The sequence below is a fragment of the Oreochromis niloticus genome, linkage group LG4 (genome assembly GCF_001858045.2).
Source record: "Oreochromis niloticus isolate F11D_XX linkage group LG4, O_niloticus_UMD_NMBU, whole genome shotgun sequence".
Lineage (NCBI taxonomy): Eukaryota > Metazoa > Chordata > Actinopteri > Cichliformes > Cichlidae > Oreochromis > Oreochromis niloticus.
The window spans coordinates 4,853,989-4,874,472 of NC_031969.2; the positions used below are offsets into that span (position 1 = coordinate 4,853,989).

The following is a 20,484-nucleotide window of genomic DNA, read 5'->3' on the forward strand; positions in this document are numbered from 1 at the left end:
AAGGCAAATGATCAAGGAAGTGACTGAACATGTGAAAATCGAGATCCACCTTCCTTTCTGTAACCATGGTAACTGTACCCTGAAATTGTGTTTGATAATATATGTCATGCTGCAGTGCCTTTTTTGTGTATCTTATTTGTGTATGTATTTGCGTGATCTCTTTTATTACTCATTACCTCTGTATTTCTTCATGTCTCACCTGGTATGACAAAGGAGGACAAGGGCTGCACTGTATAACCCTGGATTGGATACTGCAGAGGAGAGTTGGGCAAAGCAAACAGCAGCTTGGATAGGACAGAAGTTGTCCTGTGGAAGAAATGAGGTGTATGCAAACACAGATCATTTTGACTAATCTGACTTCAGGTACAAGTCTCAGTCATGCCATCTGCAGAAATTCTCTGATGACTCTGCCATCGTGGGCTGTATCAGGGATGGACAGGAGGAGGAGTACAGGAGTTTGGTGGACAGCTTTGTCGAGTGGTGTGAGCTAATCCACCTACAACTTAACATCACAAAGACAAAGGAACTGATTATGGACTTTAGGAAGCAGGCTCCTCCTCCTACCCCTGTCACCATTAGTGGGGCTGATGTGGAGATCGTTGAGGACTACCGGTACCTGGGGGTACACTTGGACTGTAAACTGGACTGGACCAAGAACACCAATGCTATCTTCAAAAAAGGGCAGAGTCGGCTTTTCCTACTGAGGCGGCTCAGGTCCTTCAATGTTGGTAGGAAAATGCTGACCATGTTCTATCACTCGGTGTTGGAGAGCGTCGTGTTCTTTGCAGCTGTGTGCTGGGGAAGTGGGGTGAAGACAGCTGATGCCAACAGGCTGAACAAACTGATTAGAAAGGCTGGTTCTGTCCTGGGTGTCAGACTTGAGAACCCGGAGGAGGTGTCTGAGAGAAGAATGCTAAAAAAGCTTCTTTCTATCATGGACAACCCCTCCCACCCCATGCACGCCCCCATGATGGACCATCGGAGCAAACGCAGCAAAAGACTCATTGCCCCGAAATGCAGAACTGACCGCCACAGTAAATTCTTTGTACCGGTGGCAATAAGACTGTATAACTTGTTAGAGTGAATTGTTAAATGGTTGTCATTTTTATGCTTACCATCCATTTCTACATTGTTTAACTGTAGGTTGAAAGGATTCCACTGTCCCCCTCCCCAGATTCTTGAGGTTCTGGGTGAGGGGCTGTAGTCCTTTATTACAGGCAACATCCTTGTGAAGGTCTTTTTGATGTAAGCTTCCTGCCCAGCAGGAGGTCTCAGCACACACACACACACACACATTCCTACTTACATATAGAAGTTCACACATATACATACAATGCCTTAGAACCATGTGGGCGTTGCTTGCTGTGTTTTGTGTGAACTGTCTCTCAATAAAAGGCAGCGAGAGGAGGCCATCGTTGGGGTCATTCGTGATGAGCTAAGATACCAACGAGGCCTCCCTTGCGCAAGTAATCGATCAATCGACTGTCTTGTTTTCTTTCATGATGAACAAGTCTCTAGAACTAGCGGGGTTTGTGGGAACAGACCCAACATAACTCTTCCTCACTCTGTAGGTGATTCTCCTGAGACTATTACCTATGTTATTCTGTTCCCTCCCAGACCGTGCAATATTACCCAAGAGTACTTATTGAATATTTGTTCTCATCCCCCCATCATACGCTGCTACTCCCTTTATTCTATTGCACAATACTTTGTCACTTTCTAGAACCGCCTGCACTGATAGTTAAGTTATTTATTCACCAGGATATAGTTATATGTATTACTTTGTTAGTGCAGGACATAGTATCGGATAACTGTATCCTACTGTATATTACTGTATACTATTCTTATTGTATATATTGTATATCTTATATCTATTTCATCTGTTTCTCTGTCTCTCCTGCTGCTTTGAGCATGTACATGACAAAAGAATTTCCCTCGGGATAAATAAAGTTGTTCTTATTCTTATTCTTATTCTTAATCAAGTATAATGGCTACAAAGCAACAAATAAGTACTATGAGGCCAAAGGTCAATCTAAGTAGTGACATTATTGGATAAGCCATACATTCATCCATATGGGAAATAAAGCATGTAATCATGTTTTCAACAGACATGGAATCATTTCAGTGTGCCCCCCCCCCAAAAAAAATGCAAATAGTTAAATGCCTCTTGAGATTTGGTTTTTTTTTAGCTTTTGAGATTCACTAATATTAGATTGGTTCCGCCCCAACTGCTGGTCCTTTGCCTTGGATGCCTTCCATTTAGATGGTAGCGTAGGTTGAAGTGCTTCTATGGTATGCGAACTCCTTTTTGCAGTTTGCACAAAATCATGCATTTATCAAGGCTTCCATCAGAGAGTCTTTTGAAATGAAATTTGCCTGCGATCAGTCCTAACAACATCCTTTCTTCTGATTCTTCCATTTCTGTAGCTGTGTGCATCAGTGTAATCGGTATACCAGGAAATCGTGTATTGACAAAAGTTCCCCTTTGCTTGGAATGCAAGTGCGATTAAATGGGTTAATTTTTTTTTTTTTTTTTACTCGTTAGCCTTAAGCCAGCAGGTTGGCTGCTGCCTTAAGCCTGGTCAAGATGGCGCCGGGTGTCATGGCATGCCGTCTCTCAGTTTTGAAATGTTTATGTATTGTGTTCATAGTGGCATTCCTGCTAGCTTTAAAAACGCGCTCCTTGTTGGTGTATGAGCGACAGATGCTTCTAAATATCTGTGACTCACTGCTGATGCTTCCCTGCGTTAGCGAGCAATTTGGAGGAGTCCTGATCCAGATCCAGATCTTGGATGCGGCGGGTCCTTGCCATCAGCGATCATGACTGTTTAGAACTTTTTTTTGCCGTCAAACAGCGCTGCCTTCTTCCTGTTTACCCGATGTCATCGGAGCATGCTCACCTGATGCAGTTTTATTGGTCGCCATGCCAACGGGATAGGAGGGGAAGTAATAAGCTGGACGTCATGTTCCTAACTGAGACATAGTTTCGTGCTGGTAAGCGGCACCTTTGCTGGAACTTTGTCCAGGTTGTCTGGGAGGGGAGGTGGTATAGCCTCTATCATCAAAGACTGCTTTAAATGCAAACAGATACAAAGTCCTGGTGTTTTTACCCCATTTGACTCCCAGGTCCTGACTTTAAGCTGTCCTGTGGTTCTAATTATAGTCATCTATCATTCACCTAAATATAATGAATTGTTCATTTCAGAATTCTCAGACTTCTTGACATTTTTTATTGCTCATTACGAAAGGATTCTCATAGTGAGCGATATAAAACAACATAGACTTTAATATTCATCTATGTTGTGAGGATAAACCCCTGGTCAAAGATTTCTTGAATATAATTGAGTCCCTAAATTTGACACAATTTGTGTCTGGGCCAATATGTAAGGGACTGAATGTATCTATGACTGAAACCTGTGTTTTACCTATTTTAGAACATTCAGCAATTTTATTTGATATTTTAATTCTTACATCTCCAGCTTCTGAGAGGGAAAAATTGCCTCTCAGGTCATCTTGTCACATTAGCCCTGAAGCATTGCTTAGAGTTAATTTACCTGACGAGTTGGATCCCATTTTTATACATGAAGTATATGTGGACACTTTGACTGTGAACTTTAATAATGCACTTCTTGAACCGTTGCTCCTGTAAAGAAGTTAAAATGTTATAGCAGGAACCCTATGCCCTGGCTAAATGAGGAACTGAAGAAGTTGAGAAGAAAATGTAGAAAAGCTGAGCGTCTTTGGCGATGTTCCAGATTAGAAGTATTTCTACAGGATTGGAAAGACACTTTCTTTTTTCAAATCATTGATGTCTGCACCAAAAGCAAATTACTATTCAAATCTCATTATGATTTGAGCATAACTCAAAACTTCTATTTAACATGGTGTCTCAACTTACAGAAAGTAAGTCAGCTAGCTGCTGTTCAAATTCGACAGCTCACGACTTTATATTTTTTTAGAGACAGGGCTGAAAGACTAGAAATCAGATTACTCCCTCCTCGGGCAGTTCGTTAGACTACTTAGCTGCTTTGCCTTTGATGTTGATCAGTTGTTCTCTGGCTTCAAGGCTATTTCCCTGTCTAGATTAACCAAGGTTGTAAACACAGCTTGATGTACAACCTGTTCTTTGGATCCTCTACCAGCTTGGGCTATAAAGTAACTGTGATCAGTTTTAGAACCTTACATTCTGTTTCTTTTAAATACTTCATTGACGACCGGAGTTCTCCCTGCCTGTTTTAAATCAGCTGTGGTAATACCGATTTTGAAAACACCTGGACTGGATGTTAACATGGTTGCAAGCTATAGACCCATCTCACATCTATCTTTTTTGTCTAAGGTCTTTGAAAAAGTCATTTTTATGCAGCTCACTGACCATCTGTCAACCAACAACCTGTATGAGCCATTTCAGTCTGCTTTTAGACCAAACCACTCCACAGAAACAGCTTTAATCAAAGTGGTAAACGATCTGTTGGTAAATGCAGACAATGATCGCACCTCATTTTTTATTACTGCCAAATCTAAGTACTGCCTTTGACACTGTGGAGCACTGTATTTTATTGGATAGGCTAGAACATTTTATAAGAGCTGTGGTAGGGGTGGGCGGTAGAAACGATATAAATTTGGCCAACAGTAGAGATTTTGATTATACCGATGGTGGTGTCATCAAGCTGCGCCTGTTTTGGTCGCAAGCAAAATCATCTGCAAATTATGCCGGGTGACAGTAACAGCAAAGAGACGAATCACTTTTGGAATATGGGGAAAGCCAAAAACTGCGCTTCCTCCACTTCCCTGCCATTGATTCATTAATGCTGAATTCCCTAACAACTGCTCTATTCCCATAGCAGAGCTGTACATTTTCAGGACTGAGAGATTCAGGAATATCTCAGTCAGAACATGCTATATCATGTTTAGGTAACTAGCGAAACTAGCGAGCTAACTTCCACTAACTTCCTGCTAACTTCTAACTCCGTTAAATGTAATAAATTCTATTTTCATGGATGCCTGGACGTTAAACTTAATTGTTACACCTGGTAAAGCAGCAACGCTGATCATTTTATTAAAGAAAGTCGTACTAAAACATTTTTGACAGATTTTTGAGCGCCGTGTGCTACATAAAATCGGTTCGAGGTCAGTAAGCACACACTGCAAAAAAAAAAGTGCTGTTTTTACAGGAAAACGCTGGCAGCTGGGGTTACCAGGGACTTCCTGTAAAAAATACAGCAGCACAGTATGTCGCTTTACATATGCAATATGTAAATTGATTTACAGTGAATGAAACTCACATTAAAACTGTTAAATCTACAGAAAAAAGAAGTTAATTTCACAAATTGATGTTATATATAAATAGACTATTTCCTGTATCTTTTACAAATAATAAATGCTTATTGTGGATCCATAAATTGTAAAATTAACAGGAAAATATCGAACAAAAAACCAATTTAAAATGGTAGAACAACGGTGAAACTGTGCATAATATACATAAAAATCTATTATGTTGTATTTTTATGTTTTAATGTAAATTTTTAACCATACACCAGCAAATTTATTACTGCTAAGCCTACACCCAAACATGCAAAAATACATCTTGAGAAAACACAAGAGAGGAAAATTTCACTTTTGGGAAATTTATTTTGCAGCCAGGTTAGCCAAATGACAGCAATTGGATGCATTTTTTCCAACTAACAATATGCAGGGCACACAGCAACTACACAATTCAATCAAAATATAAGCTATAAAAGCTGTGGAACATTCCTGCAAAGCAAGAACCATGTTCATGAAACAAGCATTTGTTAGACCCTCTACCAGAAAAAGTTAAATAACCTGTTAAGACTTTAAAACAAAAATCACATTATGATCATTTTTGGCACAATCACCATGCAACGCAACACGCACCCTGCTGTCACCACAACCATGACCTTGGTCAGAAAACACATCCGAAAACCACGTGGTGAAACAAAACTACACTGCAGTAGCAGCATGTTTTTTTTTTTTTATAAAGAACATTCCTTCAAAGCAAGAAAATCTTCATGAATTGGCTTCATGCATTCGACCAGTAAAAGGTTTCAGTACACATTGTGGAACACAATTAACAAAGTAAAACTAAGAGTCCACAGAGAGTCAAGATTTAGGCTTGGCGCCACTCGTGGTCGGCGAGATCCTGAATCAGGGTGAGGACTCGAGGGTTCACACTGAGACGACGCTTTGAGTTTTTGTTCTCTACTTTGGTTCCTTTTTCTGGGTTTATGGAGAAGAAACACCTGTAGAATAAAATCATAAAAGTTTATTAAGCATTTTATAATTGATCAGTTAAAATACAAGTACAAAGTAAGTAGAAATTAAGTATATACACATATATACACAGTCATGGCCAAACTGCAACAACAATTGGTTTCACCACGTTCAAGACAAAGTATAACCAAAATGCTGTGGGGAATTGAACAATGCATGGTCAAAAGTATTGGCACCCTTCACAAGTGTCTTTTGCAGTGATATACCACACTAGCATTTTTAAAATCCAAAGCAAAGGTTATAGGTAGTCAGACGTCAGCTAACCTTTGGTCTAGCCCTGAGTCTCGGCCAGACTTGGACCCGGATTCAGACTGATATTTTATTAAAACAAACAAACAAACACACACACTGAATCTGGCTCCAAACCCGACCGAGACTCAGAGCCAGACCTGGACTCCAACCACAACAAAGCGAGACTCCAGATCACAGAGTCTCAGTTATGAGAAATAACAAAGCCATATTTGCTCACCTCTGAAGAAACTCTAGAGTGGAAGCCAGCTCAGATGGATAATGGATGTTAAAATTGTAGTAGCTCCCGAACATGAGGCACAGTGCAGAAATGAAGGAGGATATGTTTGTGCTGACGAGGTTCCGATCAATACTCAGCATGTATCTTCTTGACGAATAGCAGGACTGTCCTGTGAACAAATTATTTAACAGGGTATATCAATAAGCACGGCAGTCACATGACATTCTATAAAAAGTGCACTTAAAAAAAAAAAAAGAGAGAGAGAGCTATGAAACAGACTTACCACACACAATAATAGTGGGTGTCAGAGGCACTTGCTCCAGTTGTACCTCATCTGCCAGACATGTATCTTCAACACAGAAAAGCATGGACTCCTCCTTCTCTTCAAAGTAGCTGAGCAGAAGCAGGACCATCTCTTTCACATCATCTGAGCAGCCACCCTGCGGTCCCCGCATCCTCTGAAGCCTTGCATAAGTCTGAAGGAACGCCTTGCTTTTGCTGACAGCAACTGTGGTCATGTAGTCCAGAAGCCTTTTCCCCTTCAAATCCAAATTTCGTGTGAATGTCTCTTTGAGGTCAATCCCAGTAAGTTCCTTGAAGTGGACAGACATGCCAAGTTCATCAAACCAAAACGGCCACTCCTCTCTAAGGCATTTGATACTTTTCCCCTGATTGACATGCTGACGTTGTGTGTAATAAGTGGACTTCATTAGACTTTTTACCTCATCTGGATTGGCATCAGCTTGCTGGAACATCACCTTGAGTTTTTCCATCTTTTGCTGTTGGCTCTCTGGAGTTTCTTCAAGAGGCAGAAATTCTACATTCCATTTAATGCACCCGTATGTATCCTGCATTGCTGCTCTTTCTTCCAAAGGGATCTCGTCTGTGTGGTCTGAGTCAGTCTGATGTTTTCTTTTTCTTATTTTGGGTGTTGAAGTGCGCCTTACATTTTCAATTCTGTTCTGCAACTGTTTGACAAGGGAAAGGTAGCCTGCGCCAACAATATCACCCTCTATTACATCTTGCAGAGAATTGGGATATTTTGCCACCATTTTTTTTGCAACGTCAACTGAATGTTTTCTACCTACATGAGGGCATTTTTCCATCATCTCAGTCACAACAATCCGGACCATTTGCCTTCTCAGTTTTGGGCAAGGCCTTTTCCCCCTCTCCAGAAAATGCACCACTTCTGCAGGAAGTTTACTCCATGGAATTTCAAAGTTGTCATCCCAATGTGTGTCACATCCTGGGCTGCTGGAGGAGGTCGACGATAGACTTTGGGGTGAAACAGAGAGCAATGACAGCGACTGGGTGGATGAGGCTTCCACAGATGACAGTGAGCTGTTCTCTGGAGTTTGGTCTTTAAATTACAAAAAACAAAAATACAATTACGATTCACACTGTATGTCTGTCCATGACCATCTCTACTTTTTATTTTGAAGAGTTGTCTGTTGTTTTTACTTACATTTCTGTTTCCAAGCAGAAAGAAGCTTTCTTGCTTGTACAGGTCTTAATACTGTCATCAAATCTGCCTCCGTTACGAAGAGTAGATCATCACTTGTCTCAACTCCAATGGACTGCAAGTGCTCTTCCAGGATGCTTTTGTTCACCGCTTGAAGTTCTGGTAGGACTTCCGTGATGGCGACATCTAGGAAGGTTCGCTCTGAGTCACTCATACTTGCACTGAAGAAGAAATGCCACCTCCAAACAAAATAGAAAATCACATACAGTTCATACACTTAATGGAGCAGGGTATGGATCAGGTAACACTTATATTAATGTTAAACTATTTACAGTGAGAAGTGAGCTATTAGTTGGACATTATTTTGCCACAATACTGTGCTTTAGTGGAATGACTCGGTATCCTTCAAGAATGTATGATACCAAAGGATAGAAATCAGGCAGGTCATTAATGTTGATACACTGTAACCCAAGACTGTCCTTTGTCACAGAATACAGATGGTATTCTGAGAGGAAGATGCCTTTGTGGATATCCATTAGAACATACACAGATGTGTCATTTTGAATCAAGATGAGTAGAAGTTCACCAAACTCCATACACTCGTCATTTCTGTACACGAGAAACTGTCCCTTTTTATATGCAGTGCCCTTGTACTGAATGTCTGTGGTAACTGTGGTATTGCTTTCTGAAAAAGCTAACTCCCTGACTGCATGCTGAATAGTGTGACTGTAGAGGTTGGGATAAAACACACAGCTCTCCTTCACTTGCAGCAGTTCACGGCATTCTTGCCCAGCTAAAAGATAAGCCTGATACATCTGATGACGTGTTGACAAAGTTTGACAAATATTTTTGAAGCTCTTCAAGTGTCTGGCACATCTTTTAAAGTAACTGTGTTTACATTCAAACCTAAGCGTCCATAACCTCATCAATGGACCAAATTTCAACAACAGTGCTGAATAATGGCGCAAATAGTGGTGCTTGGGTTTAAGTTGAATTCCAGGAAACAACATCTTTCTCATCTCCAAATATTCTTGGATCAAGATGTCAGCAAATGCTATCTGGGACAAGGAAATGCTCTGAGCACAAATAAGATCCACAATGTCTTTCAACTGGAGAGCTAACTGCCATACTTCATCCTCAGGGTTTTGTACTTTGTCACCAATCAAAACTGGCAGCAATCTCAAAAGGTTCCAGTTTTGAACGGCTTGCCCTGATAATTTGGATCCGTCAGGTTTGACAGTACATGGCTTTGTAAGTGCTTCGGATCCTTTATATTTAAACTGTTTAATGCGTCTGTTTAAAAGGGAGTATGTGAACCATTTTTTATTTTTTATAATGTTCTTCAGGTACAGTGCTAGATCATATGACACAACTCCTTCAAAGAGGTCATGACCCAGACAAGGTGGGAGACCAGGCTGGGATACGTGAAAAGACTGAAGGGTATTGAAGATTGAGTTTACCTTTATTCCTCTGACGTCTTGGATAGTTTCAGACTGGAGATCAGCAACAGCCGCGTCATATGTCTCTGGAGTGCGTGGAGGACCACAGGCATTCGGATCAGCATAAAACTCACTTCGTGTTACTTCACAGTACCTGCAAAAATATTGAGAGCAGCTAAAGTTTTCTGTAAACCCTCCTATGCAATGAGAACCCAAGTTGTCCCCAGCAATACAGTAAAGACCCCCTTTTACTGTTTCTCCATCTACATCTATTCCATCTGTCTCCAAGGATTTCAGATCTGCCAACAACTCTGAAAGAACTTTGGTCATTCCAAAACGCTTGAAGTCATTCTCAACACACAACAAGACTAAAAACATATTATCTGTATTTGAACGCAAATGAATGGGTAAATTTGCTAATGACAGATAGACTGCAAGAAGTTTGTGCGTCTTTTTAGCAGAACCCAGGGGATTCACCACCTCAAATGAATCTTGGTACAAAATCAGTTTGAGGCTTTCAGGGTTTTCATTAAAGAACTGGTGACATTTGAAATTTTTTCCATCATATAAATCCTTAAAAATCTCTACATCAGGACCCCCAAACTGTTGTGACTGTGTATCCCTCCATAACTGTGACTCTAAAAAGCTCTTCAGAGTTTCTCCCACTGGTATGTAGTAAGCAAATTTTTCTGTCATGTTTTCATCCATTCCCAATGGCACCTTCTTGGGTTCTGTGTATTTAAACATTTTCTTGAATGTTTGATTTCTGGTGTGTGTTGTTCCTAGTTGTCCCTGATGGCAAGCAGAGAACAAATCTGACTCTTTAATGCAGTCACAGATTTTAGTGACTGCTTCATCTGATAGGTTCATTTCATTTTTTAGTAAACAACTTACCTTATTTATTTTGTAGGCTTGACCCAATTCGTGCACATTCTGCATTTCCTCAGCAATAGTCTGTATAGTAGAGGCAGGAATTAGCAGCTGTCCTTGCAGTTTAAGGTAAAACAGACACATGTTTCTGAGATAAGACTGACTATCGTTCTCTGGCATATCACTGGCTGAACTAGCAGATGGCATGGCTTCATGTGTGTTTTCCGAATGTTCTGTACTGTCATTTAGGGGCTGAGGTTGAGATTCCTTGTACATGTCATCAATACCATCTGGGGAACATGCTTTATGCTTCCTACACATGTGAGAAGTAAATGATGACTTTTTTGTAAACACATGCTTACAAACACTTACTGGACATGACACAGACCTGCCCTCTGCAATATGATCATTTAAGTGAGACACTAGCTCTTTCACTGTTTGAAAATGGCGGGCACATAATGAAACCGCACATTTTAAATCTGCAACAAGAGCTTTAGGAGCAGCTTGAAGTGCAGGTGCATTGTGCACACGATAAAAATGCCCCTTGAAAGCAGAGTACGTGGTGAATGTTTGACTGCAATTGGCGCCAACACATTTAAAAAGACAACAAGGCTCATTCTTATGCACTCTGCAATGTAGTACATAGCCTCTTAATGTGACCAATACCTTTTTACAAAAGACGCAGATGATCATTTTTAGTACTTCAAATGTTTGCCCGTGCTTTTCAGCTGAACTAGCATGCTAGCGCTAGGTTATGGCGCATTGGTCTAAATATCAACTGGTGCTTTTATCTCGAAAAAAAGTCGCCAAGATATAAAACTTACCGTGCAAACTTTCTGACGAACAAACTCAGATCCTCAAAAAACCACTTGAAATCGTATGTTTGTAATTTGTCCTACAAACTTAGTTGCTAAAAGTTCGACGTTTTCTGCTCCCGTCTTCTCTCTCCACTCAGCAAATGGTGCTGCTGGCTCGTTAGCGATAGTCATGAACTAGGCGCTCTTCTCCTCCCGCCCTCACGTCATTATCCAATCAGAGACGAGCTTCAGATGCACATTCAAAATTAGGCGCGCTAAGTGCAACAGAGAGTAGCCTACAGTAGCTTACAGCTCCGTGGAGAAGAGTAACCATAGAAATAATGAGACATTGCTAACCTAACCCAAAACAGTAGTCTAGTCTAAGTATCACATTGCAATTAAAAGAAACATAAAGAATCCAAGCATTATGACTGAACAGAAGCATTGCTTAAATAATTTAAATAATAATAATTTCTTATAGGTTACTCTACAATAGGCTGCAAATAGCCCGAATGATTTTTTTTTTTTTAAACATAATGTAAACAATTTTAATTGTATATTTTTATATAACCTATAAATAGAGAGGCAACCTCTCAGGTTCACAATGACATCTTCTGTGAAAACATTTTTATTAGTCCTATCCCTGAATTTGCATCATTTCATGAATCATGTTAAAAGTAGGCCCAGTATATCCATGCAGTTGTAAAGTGACTTACATATAATTCTTGTATTTTTAAAAACAACTGACTAAAACTATAATTTTTACAATATTTGCATGTCAAATTAACATAATTGTTTTGTTATGAGTATTAAGGTATTTCAATGTTTTTATTCAAAGTATTTGTAGCTTTAACCAAAAAAATTGATTATAATCACAGATTGATGTTGTAAATATAACAAAAACATTATATTTAATAGTTTACAAAAGTCCACTGTGACTGAAGCAGGAAAATTGTGTTTTTGAGTTTACTATACTTTTCTGTAGGGATTTTACATGGTTTTTATGTCAAATTCACTGCCATTTTTTACAGTGCAACCAGAATTCATACATATGGTACACTGTCGATTTTTTTAAAAATTAAAGGATTTTAAGTGGGCCTTATAGTGTGTAAAATACGTTATACAGAAGAAAAGAATATATCGCGATATATATCGTTACCGCACATGCTTCAAATTATACCGTGATATGGATTTTAGGCCATATCGCCCAGCCCTAAGTTGCGGGAAATGTTTTATCATGGCTGAGATCCTACCTGTCTGGGAGATATCAGACTGTTAGTTTTAAAAATGACCTCTCTGAGACCTGTGCAGTGAGGCACAGGGTCCTTCAGGGTTCTGTACTTGGCCCATTGCTGTTTTCTGCTGCCTTTTGGTGTTCTTGTATGTTCTTTTAATGTAACCTATGTTACTGACCTGCAGCTTTATGTTCCTTTAACCATTGGAAACTGCATTGACTTGTCTAAATTAGAAGCTTGTCTATCTGCCATTAGTAGCTGGTTATCTGATAATTTCCTGCTTCTTAATACTGATAAGACAGATTTGATGGTCACTGGACCACAAAATTTTAAGTACTTGTCCCAAAATTTCTCCTTGAAAATTGATGACTATGTCATAAATTGCGGGGACAAGGTAAGGTGTGTGGTTTGACACAGTGCTCTCCTTCGAGTCCCATTTGAAAGAGACAACAACGACTGCCTTTTACCACCTAAAGAACATCAGCTAAAACAACAACAGCTAAAATCAGGCATGTTTTATCATTGGACACTGCAGAGGTACTTGTCCATGCATTTGTGTCTTTGCACATTGATTATTGTAAAGCTCTTCTTTCTGGGTTACTGAAGGAAAGTTTTAGAGGTTTGTAAATGGTACAAAATGCAGCTGCTCGCATTTTAACCAAAACTGGGAAATTTGAGCACATTACCGCAGTATTGAAATCTCTTCACTGGTTGCCCTGTCAGTTTCGAGCAGATTTTAAGGTCCTGTTGTTCACCTACAAGGCTTTAAATGGTTTGGCGCCTTCATATCTTTCTGACCTTTTGCACCTCTATGTTCTTTCCCATGCTCTCCGATCTCAGGATACTGGCCTTCTAAAAGTTCCTAAAGCCAGAAAAAAAAGACTATTGGGGACCGTGCTTTTTCTTTTCATGCTCCATTTTTGTGGAACAACCTCCCTGTTTTTTCTGTACTGGTTTTATTTTATTTATCTTTTTATCTTCTAATAACTGTTCAGCTCTTTGTTTGAAAGTACTTTATTTATAAAGTTATTAATATTATTCAAATTAATTAATCGCAATTAACATGTTAATTTCCCACCTCTAATTTTTACATTACTCCTAAATCCATTTTTAAAAGTATGCAGTCATGAGTATGTTACTAAAACTGTTGTTAATATTTCTGCAAACTTTGTGATTTACAACCAAGTGTAACTTAAAAATATGCAGAAGTAATTTCTACTTGATGGAATGATCTGACAAGGCAGAATGCATCATGAAATTACTTGTTTGTTTGCTCGCATTCCCAAAGACCTAGCCCAGCATCCATAAAATGCAGCTTAAACAACTGATACGAGTTGCACACCCACCACATCTCTCAAGTTAACACTGGTCTAACACATTTTCTATGGTTGAAAGGTTAAAAAACATTCTCTTTCAACCATAGAAGAACTGGACTGAAAATGATTTAAAAAGCATTCAATGTTCAAAGAACAATACTGAATAGCCTTTATAAAGCCCAGTGAGCACTTAAAGAAAGAAAAACTAAAAAAAGAAAAAACAAAGTCTGGCTGCTCTTATGCAAAATATAGAGAAATTATGGTTGGCTCAAAATGTTTGCACAATATAACAGTTTAAAGACGTGATAGTTCTTGTGTGCAAGAACATTCTACTTCTGTAAATTGTATCTACTTATTAGATTAGATTAGATTGAAATGGATAAATGAAGAACTGTTTGCTGGAAATAGTTTTGGTGTCTGAATGTCTAAAATTCATAGTTTATCAAGATACTCCTTTATATTAACAGTTTAGTGAGCTCCATCCATCTACCTGGCTTTGTACTGCTGGAATTCCTTAGTTCGCCGTTGCACCAACTCCTTATATTGATCCTTGGGGAGGTGTTCTTTAAGAAGGCTTGAGCCAGCAGGACAGGTGCATGGGCCAGATGAGGGACGATGCGTGGGGAGAGATGAACTGGAAGGGTAGAAGGGTGAGGGTATATTAGATGTCTTTAAAGCCTAACATTCATTTCTATGCCACACAATTGTATAACTATAATTAGTACAGAGATTATTATTATACTTCATTTGGTTTGCAGATGTATTTTCATGGACTGATATTTTTAGTTTAACAGTAAAAAACCTTGCTTTATGAAACAAAATTACGTCCAAAGTGATGATAGAAATAGGCTATAATTGCTTTTATTATTTGTGTTTTCAGTAAAAAAGCATGCCATATTCCAGAGTCTTGTGGCTATTCGTAAAAAAATCTACAAAATTTCTTTGTTTCTTTATATTACCTTTATTTAAAAAGTACAACTGGGTTCTTTACAAGCGAGACCTGGCCATGATAACAGCAATGCGAAAAAATACAATAAATACAGCTTAAATCTGCAGATCATGTAATAAACAAACCCATAACCTGAAACACTAGTGCTCGCTCAAGGAAAACATTTACTTCTCTCTTAATCGGTTTTAAGTTCACAGAACAGATATAGATGTGTTTAAGTTTAGATCTAATGATAATAATACACTGTTCTTTAGATCTATCACAATTCTAGGCACATCAGAAAGCAGCATTTTGGAGGAGAGTACCTGGTAACAAGTGGCACTGGACAGTAAAAAGGAAAGAGGTAAACTGAAAGTTTGCCTAGTATTGCTCTGTAGAGAAACATATCCCCGTGCTGTTCTAAGCAAGTGGTCCATGATGGCCAAATCATAAAGAATCTAAATGTGATTCAGAAATTTTGAATTTGAAATGAAACTTGGAGATGCATGGTACAAAAGACTCTACACATTAATTAATCACATTAATCAGTCACCGGCAGAAAATCTTCCACAATTTTTTGCTGGAATAAAAACTTAAGCAAGAAATTTTGCTAAAAAGAATCTTCATAGAGCTTCCTAACAAGACACAATTTCCCATTAAAGCAGGATTACACTGCAGGTCCGTCAGCAAGAAAAGAGCAAAATTGTAACGTACCTATACATATAAGAGCTGATGTGAAACAGAGTGTTAAAAGCAACGAACATTGTCCAATGAAGCCACTGTATGTGCTTTTCATGCTGTATTTTTTTTTATCTTTGAAGTCCCTTCCCCCTTCTCTATTTCGACCCACTTGTCAACCAGTGAACATTGGGCAGACAATTATGTCATCCACATCCAGCAATCCGCAGTCAGGACCTTGGGTGACTGCGTGGGAAAGCATCTGGGCAGGTGAAAACTCCTCTCCCCTTTCTGTCCGACCAGAATTGTGTACATGTACGGAGACATTTGCACAACTATAAAAACAGACAACACCTATGGGCAAAAAATAAAAAAAATAAAAAATTACTCAAACTCCACTAACTGCACATATTTGGACTGTGGGAGGTAACCGGAGAACCACAAGAGGACCCACGAAAACACGAGGAGAACATGCAAACTCTACACAGAAAGGTCCTGGCCATAGGATGGATTTAAATACCAGGCTCTGGATTGCTGTGAAATTCTTGCTGTGAGGCAAGAAGTGCTAACCACCATGCTACTCTGCTGCACTGCTTTGAATTTCAGCAGGAAGGAACCAGGAATGAACAATTTAGTAGAAATACTGATTTAAAAGTTGCTAAAATGCATAAGGAGCATACTGTATCTACAAGCACATCAAGGGAGGTTGAGTTTTACCTCAGTTTTGGTGTAGTGGTAACATCTTTCGGCAGAATAAAATAGGATGTCGTCACGATGATCACACACACAGCAGCAACCACCTGGAGCTTCCATCTGTCAAATACAGACATCTGTAGAGGTGCACAGACACAGGCACATCCATTATAATCTGGAAGAACATTTTAAAAATCTATAACTGTAAATAAATAAACAAGAGCCGTAGAGAAAGAGCACAGTAACAATTCATAAAGATTTGAAGTTAGATCAGGATATCTATATGGTACTGTGCAAAAGTCTTCATCCATCCCTCATTCTTTAATATTTTGCTGTTAAGCATCCAGTAAGTGATGCCAGATGTTCTTGTCATTTTAAAGTGATCTTAAGCAATAGTTTGCCAGACATTTCCAAGGTCTTTCCATTTTGGACAATGGCTGCTTTTCCGCTCATTTTCAGTCCAGATCTCGACCTGACCATTTTCAGAGGATTTTTTTGTTGGATTGTTTATTTGTTAAAAATAACACTAACCTGTGAATCATCCAAGAATTAAAAAAAAGCTCAAAGGATGAACCAGTGCCGTGTCTACACAGAACAGACAACTTAGCAAAGAAACCACTTTAAAGTGTATCTTTAGGCCCTTTGTTACTACGTTTGTGTAGTAACAAAGTGCTATGTTTGTGGAAGGAATAAACATCGGAACAAGTTGGACAGTTCTATAGTTTAATCAGCATCCTAAAAGAAAATCCTGGGCAAACACAAAATGTTGCCAGTTAATTGACACAGCGTGTAGCGTTAAAAATATTAAGTTAACACAACCTTTCACTTTTAAGTTAGTTCGACTTATTTACTTTTCTCCAAGTAGACGTTTTTTTCCAATTCTTGGTTCCACTCATTATTTTTCCTACTGCAAGTTCTCATTACATAATATTACTAATGACAGCAAACAAATATCACCCACAAAATGTGCTGAACAATAAAACAAGCCTCAAAGCATGTAACAAGTCACACTTTCATTTTTTCTACAGAGGACAGGATAAACAGAGCAAAATAAATCACCAAATGAAGGTTCCACAAACAGTCTGATATTCCTGTCAGACAATGAATGTTATCCAGACCATGTTGAAACTGACAAATCACATTTTTGTGACATTACGTGACACTTTGTGACTCAGGAAAGAAGGACTGGAAAAATGGTGAACCCAAACTTAAAGGGGACATTAAAATTCTACATATATAAAGGCTAATTTACACCATTGAGCACTGCTCTCAAAAACTGACAAAGCTGTAACTCTGTCTGTGAAGCTGGATTTAAAAAAATAAGTCCTTGAAGTTTTAAAATCATATTTAACGCCATCTTCTGCCAGTACAGACCGTGACATCATGCGGTTGGTGGCTAATAGACTTTAGACCTCAACTTAGAGGAAATCAGTTTAACAGGATCCCTTTAGTGTTGTCCCTGGCTGCAACAATGAGTTTTATGCTAAGAAACAGAGATATCCTCTTCTGTATCCTCTGTTGTCCTCGTTCACTGGCTGTCTCTTAGCGGCAATTCGCCGCTCGCTGTTTGGCTAGCTGCACTACAACGGGAAAATCCAGCAGGTAGTTGCAATGTTCGAGTTTGTAAAGCACTCTATAGATGAGGACTTTGTGGAGGGGACACAGTTTGAGTCACAAGACCGACAAAGTGTAGTCCGACACGCAAGCTTCTTCGGGCTGGGTGTACCAAGCCATTGAAGTTACTGCCTTTCGGCTGTAGACAGTGGCGGTCCTAGCCTGTTTGGCGCCCCGGGCGAGCACTCCCTCTATTTTTTCTAAACTGAGCACATGATGGCTTTGAAAGTTTCTTGTCCATCTTCTATTGGTTTTAATTTTGCACTCCAGTACGAACACAAATCCCCCAACCCAAGGATCACCACAACACAACCTAACAGACCTACATCTTAGTTCACAGATTCACTTTGTCTAAGGTGTATTTCTGATATTTCACACAACCCAGGATTCAAATCATGAATACATAATGGGCTTGGATTGACATCATTATGAATGAAATGCGCTCTATTTGGAAGCAGCCGACCCCCTCCCCTTTCGACAGGTTGTGTGTGGGACTTTAAATCATCAAACTGTAAATTATAAATTTTAAATTGTTATTGATCCCTTTGTCCCTGATCCTTATTTTCTTACTCTTCTCATATTTATTGTTTGTTTACTTGCACTGCTGTAACTGGAGCCTCGTCCTCTCGTCTCTCTATATACTGGACTGTATGTAGCGGAGATGACAAAGTTTACTTTGACTTCAGCAGAGAGCAGGCGCACTGAGGGCTCTCGCGCTCACTTTTCGCGTATAGAATTTTGAAAAAACATCGGTGCAAATTATAAGTCTGTATCATAATGTCTCGTGTTTATTGGTTTGTTTTTATTTTGTTTTATTTTGCGAGTTGGTTATTAGATGCTGCTCCAGCCAGCGAGTGAATCCCCCGCCGCCCCGCCCTCTCCTCCCTGTGCCGCAAACAGCAGGCGCACCTCACTAACGCCTTTACTCCCAGCAAATGGGCGATAGAAAACCGATCGGTGCCTATGCCATTCCCAATATGGCATCATGTCGGGGCAGCATGAATATGAGTAATTTTTTTTTTTGCCGATGCCCGTGATGCCGCCGCCCACCACGATGCCGCCCCGGGCAACCGCCCGTGTCGCCTGTATCAAAAACCGCTACTGAGAGAGACGGAGTGGCTGCGTCCGAGGCGGGTGCCAAAAAAACGCAGATTATTTCCAAAATAAAAGGACACTAAGCATATCCCGTGTGTGTGTGGGTCCTGTGTCACATACCCCTAGTCCTAAAGTGTATATTTATTTTCTTACTCTTCTTATATTGCTGTAACTGGAGCCTCGTCGTCTCGTCTCTCTATATACTGGACTGTATGTAGCGGAGATGACAAAGTTTACTTTGACTTCAGCCGCGAGCAGGCAGACCGAGGGCTCTCGCGCTCACTTTTCGCTTATAGAATTTCGAAAAAACATCGGTGCAAATTATAAGTCGGTATCATGATGTCTGGTGTTTTCGTGTTTGTTGGTTTGTTTTTATTTTGTTTTATTTTGCGAGTTGGTTATTAGATGCTGCTCCAGCCAGCCGGAGAATCCCCCGCCGCCCCGCCCTCTCCTCCCTGTGCCGCAAGCAGCAGGCACACCTCGCAAACGAAGGGCGCCCTTACTCCCAGCAAATGGGCGATAGAAAACCGATCGGTGCCTATGTCATTCCCAATATGCGCTGGCTGATGTCTGGGCAGCATGAGTACGAGCATTTTTCATTTTTTTATTTTTGCCGATGCCCGTGATGCCGCCCCGGGGAACCGCCCGTATCAAAAACCGCTACTGGCTAGAAATTATATTGGTCCAGTATGACCAAGTTTATTAAAAAGACGCATGGACTTTTTTGAGTTTGCTTAACTTCATTAAAATATAGTGATGGTGAACGTGAAGGTCAGAAAATGTTTCGGTGTGTTCCCCCTAAAATTTAAGTGGACATCAAGCATGTCTGTGTTATTCCCTGGATTAATTAGCTTAATTTGCTTTTTAAGCTAACAAGCAAGTTAAACTAATTAATGTACCATCTATGTGTACCACATTTGAAATGGCCCGTTTTCTACCTGCTTACAAACCGTACAACTTATATTATGCGACAGTAAAATTAGACCTGTAATTTAAAGGTTTTCGGGTATTTTTTTTTTTTTTTTTCTTTCTAATGGGGGGCTCAGCATTGTTACTGGCTAGCAAGTAAATCAAAGCCTGCTCTGAATGTAAAATTTGAACTAGCTAAGCTTGGCTCCCTGTCATAGTTTTCATATAGTAAAGACCACATCACATATATATTATAACTTAAGTGAATTCAAGAAATGAAGGGACATTACACCGACTGTTTTTTGTTTTTTTTTCAGAAAGTATACATCCCTTACCTTAAGAGTGCCTCCCATTTTCTGCCAGCTGTTACAGTGAAGTTTGATTGGACCAATTTAGAGAGGGGCGGGTTTGCGGTGCTGTTGCCAGGCAAAGTGCAAAGGTCAAAGGGAAGGAAAATATTTAATGAAAATGACAGAAGGTAGTGTTGGAAAAAAAAAAAAAATTGTAATTCATTCCACTCTCTAGCTTTCAATGCCCATGATCCTGTGTTAAATTAATTTGGAATTTTTTTCTTTTTCAGGCTGTCTGTTAATCTGATAATTTCTATAAACCTAACTAAAACTAACTATGTTTTTATTTTAAAAAAATGGTGCTTGTATTATTAAAGAAAATGGGTTGTAGTATCTACTTA

General features: G+C 39.5%; 2 protein-coding genes across 5 annotated transcripts in view; both read right to left on the reverse strand.

Moving 5' to 3' along the window:
- The window catches only part of LOC100694946 (beta-1,4 N-acetylgalactosaminyltransferase 2), a 43,407-nt gene extending 23,168 nt beyond the window's left edge, over positions 1-20,239 (reverse strand). For both annotated transcript variants that reach the window (XM_025906700.1, XM_019358280.2), the window contains exons 1-4: positions 20,129-20,239; positions 16,200-16,312; positions 14,367-14,510; positions 200-306 (exon numbers count right to left, since the gene is read on the reverse strand). In XM_025906700.1, coding sequence (XP_025762485.1) covers positions 200-306; positions 14,367-14,510; positions 16,200-16,312; positions 20,129-20,146 — 382 coding nt within the window. In that variant the 5' untranslated portion in view covers positions 20,147-20,239. The remainder of the gene's footprint in view (positions 1-199; positions 307-14,366; positions 14,511-16,199; positions 16,313-20,128) is intronic.
- LOC106098316 (uncharacterized) lies at positions 5,421-12,334 on the reverse strand. 3 transcript variants are annotated; one of them, XM_019358276.2, is made up of 7 exons: positions 11,353-12,334; positions 10,553-10,612; positions 9,680-9,812; positions 8,223-8,458; positions 7,041-8,117; positions 6,758-6,926; positions 5,421-6,257 (listed from the first exon to the last, which is right to left on the reverse strand). In XM_019358276.2, the coding sequence occupies exons 4-7, from the start codon at positions 8,431-8,433 to the stop codon at positions 6,125-6,127; spliced, it is 1,590 nt and encodes a 529-aa protein (XP_019213821.1). In that variant the 5' UTR covers positions 8,434-8,458; positions 9,680-9,812; positions 10,553-10,612; positions 11,353-12,334; the 3' UTR covers positions 5,421-6,124. The 3 variants fall into 3 exon arrangements, with proteins under 3 accessions (XP_019213821.1, XP_025762484.1, XP_025762483.1); XM_025906699.1 differs by having other exon boundaries at positions 7,041-7,350; positions 7,480-8,117; positions 10,553-12,334; XM_025906698.1 differs by having other exon boundaries at positions 10,553-12,334.
- Positions 20,240-20,484: the final 245 nt, after the last annotated feature.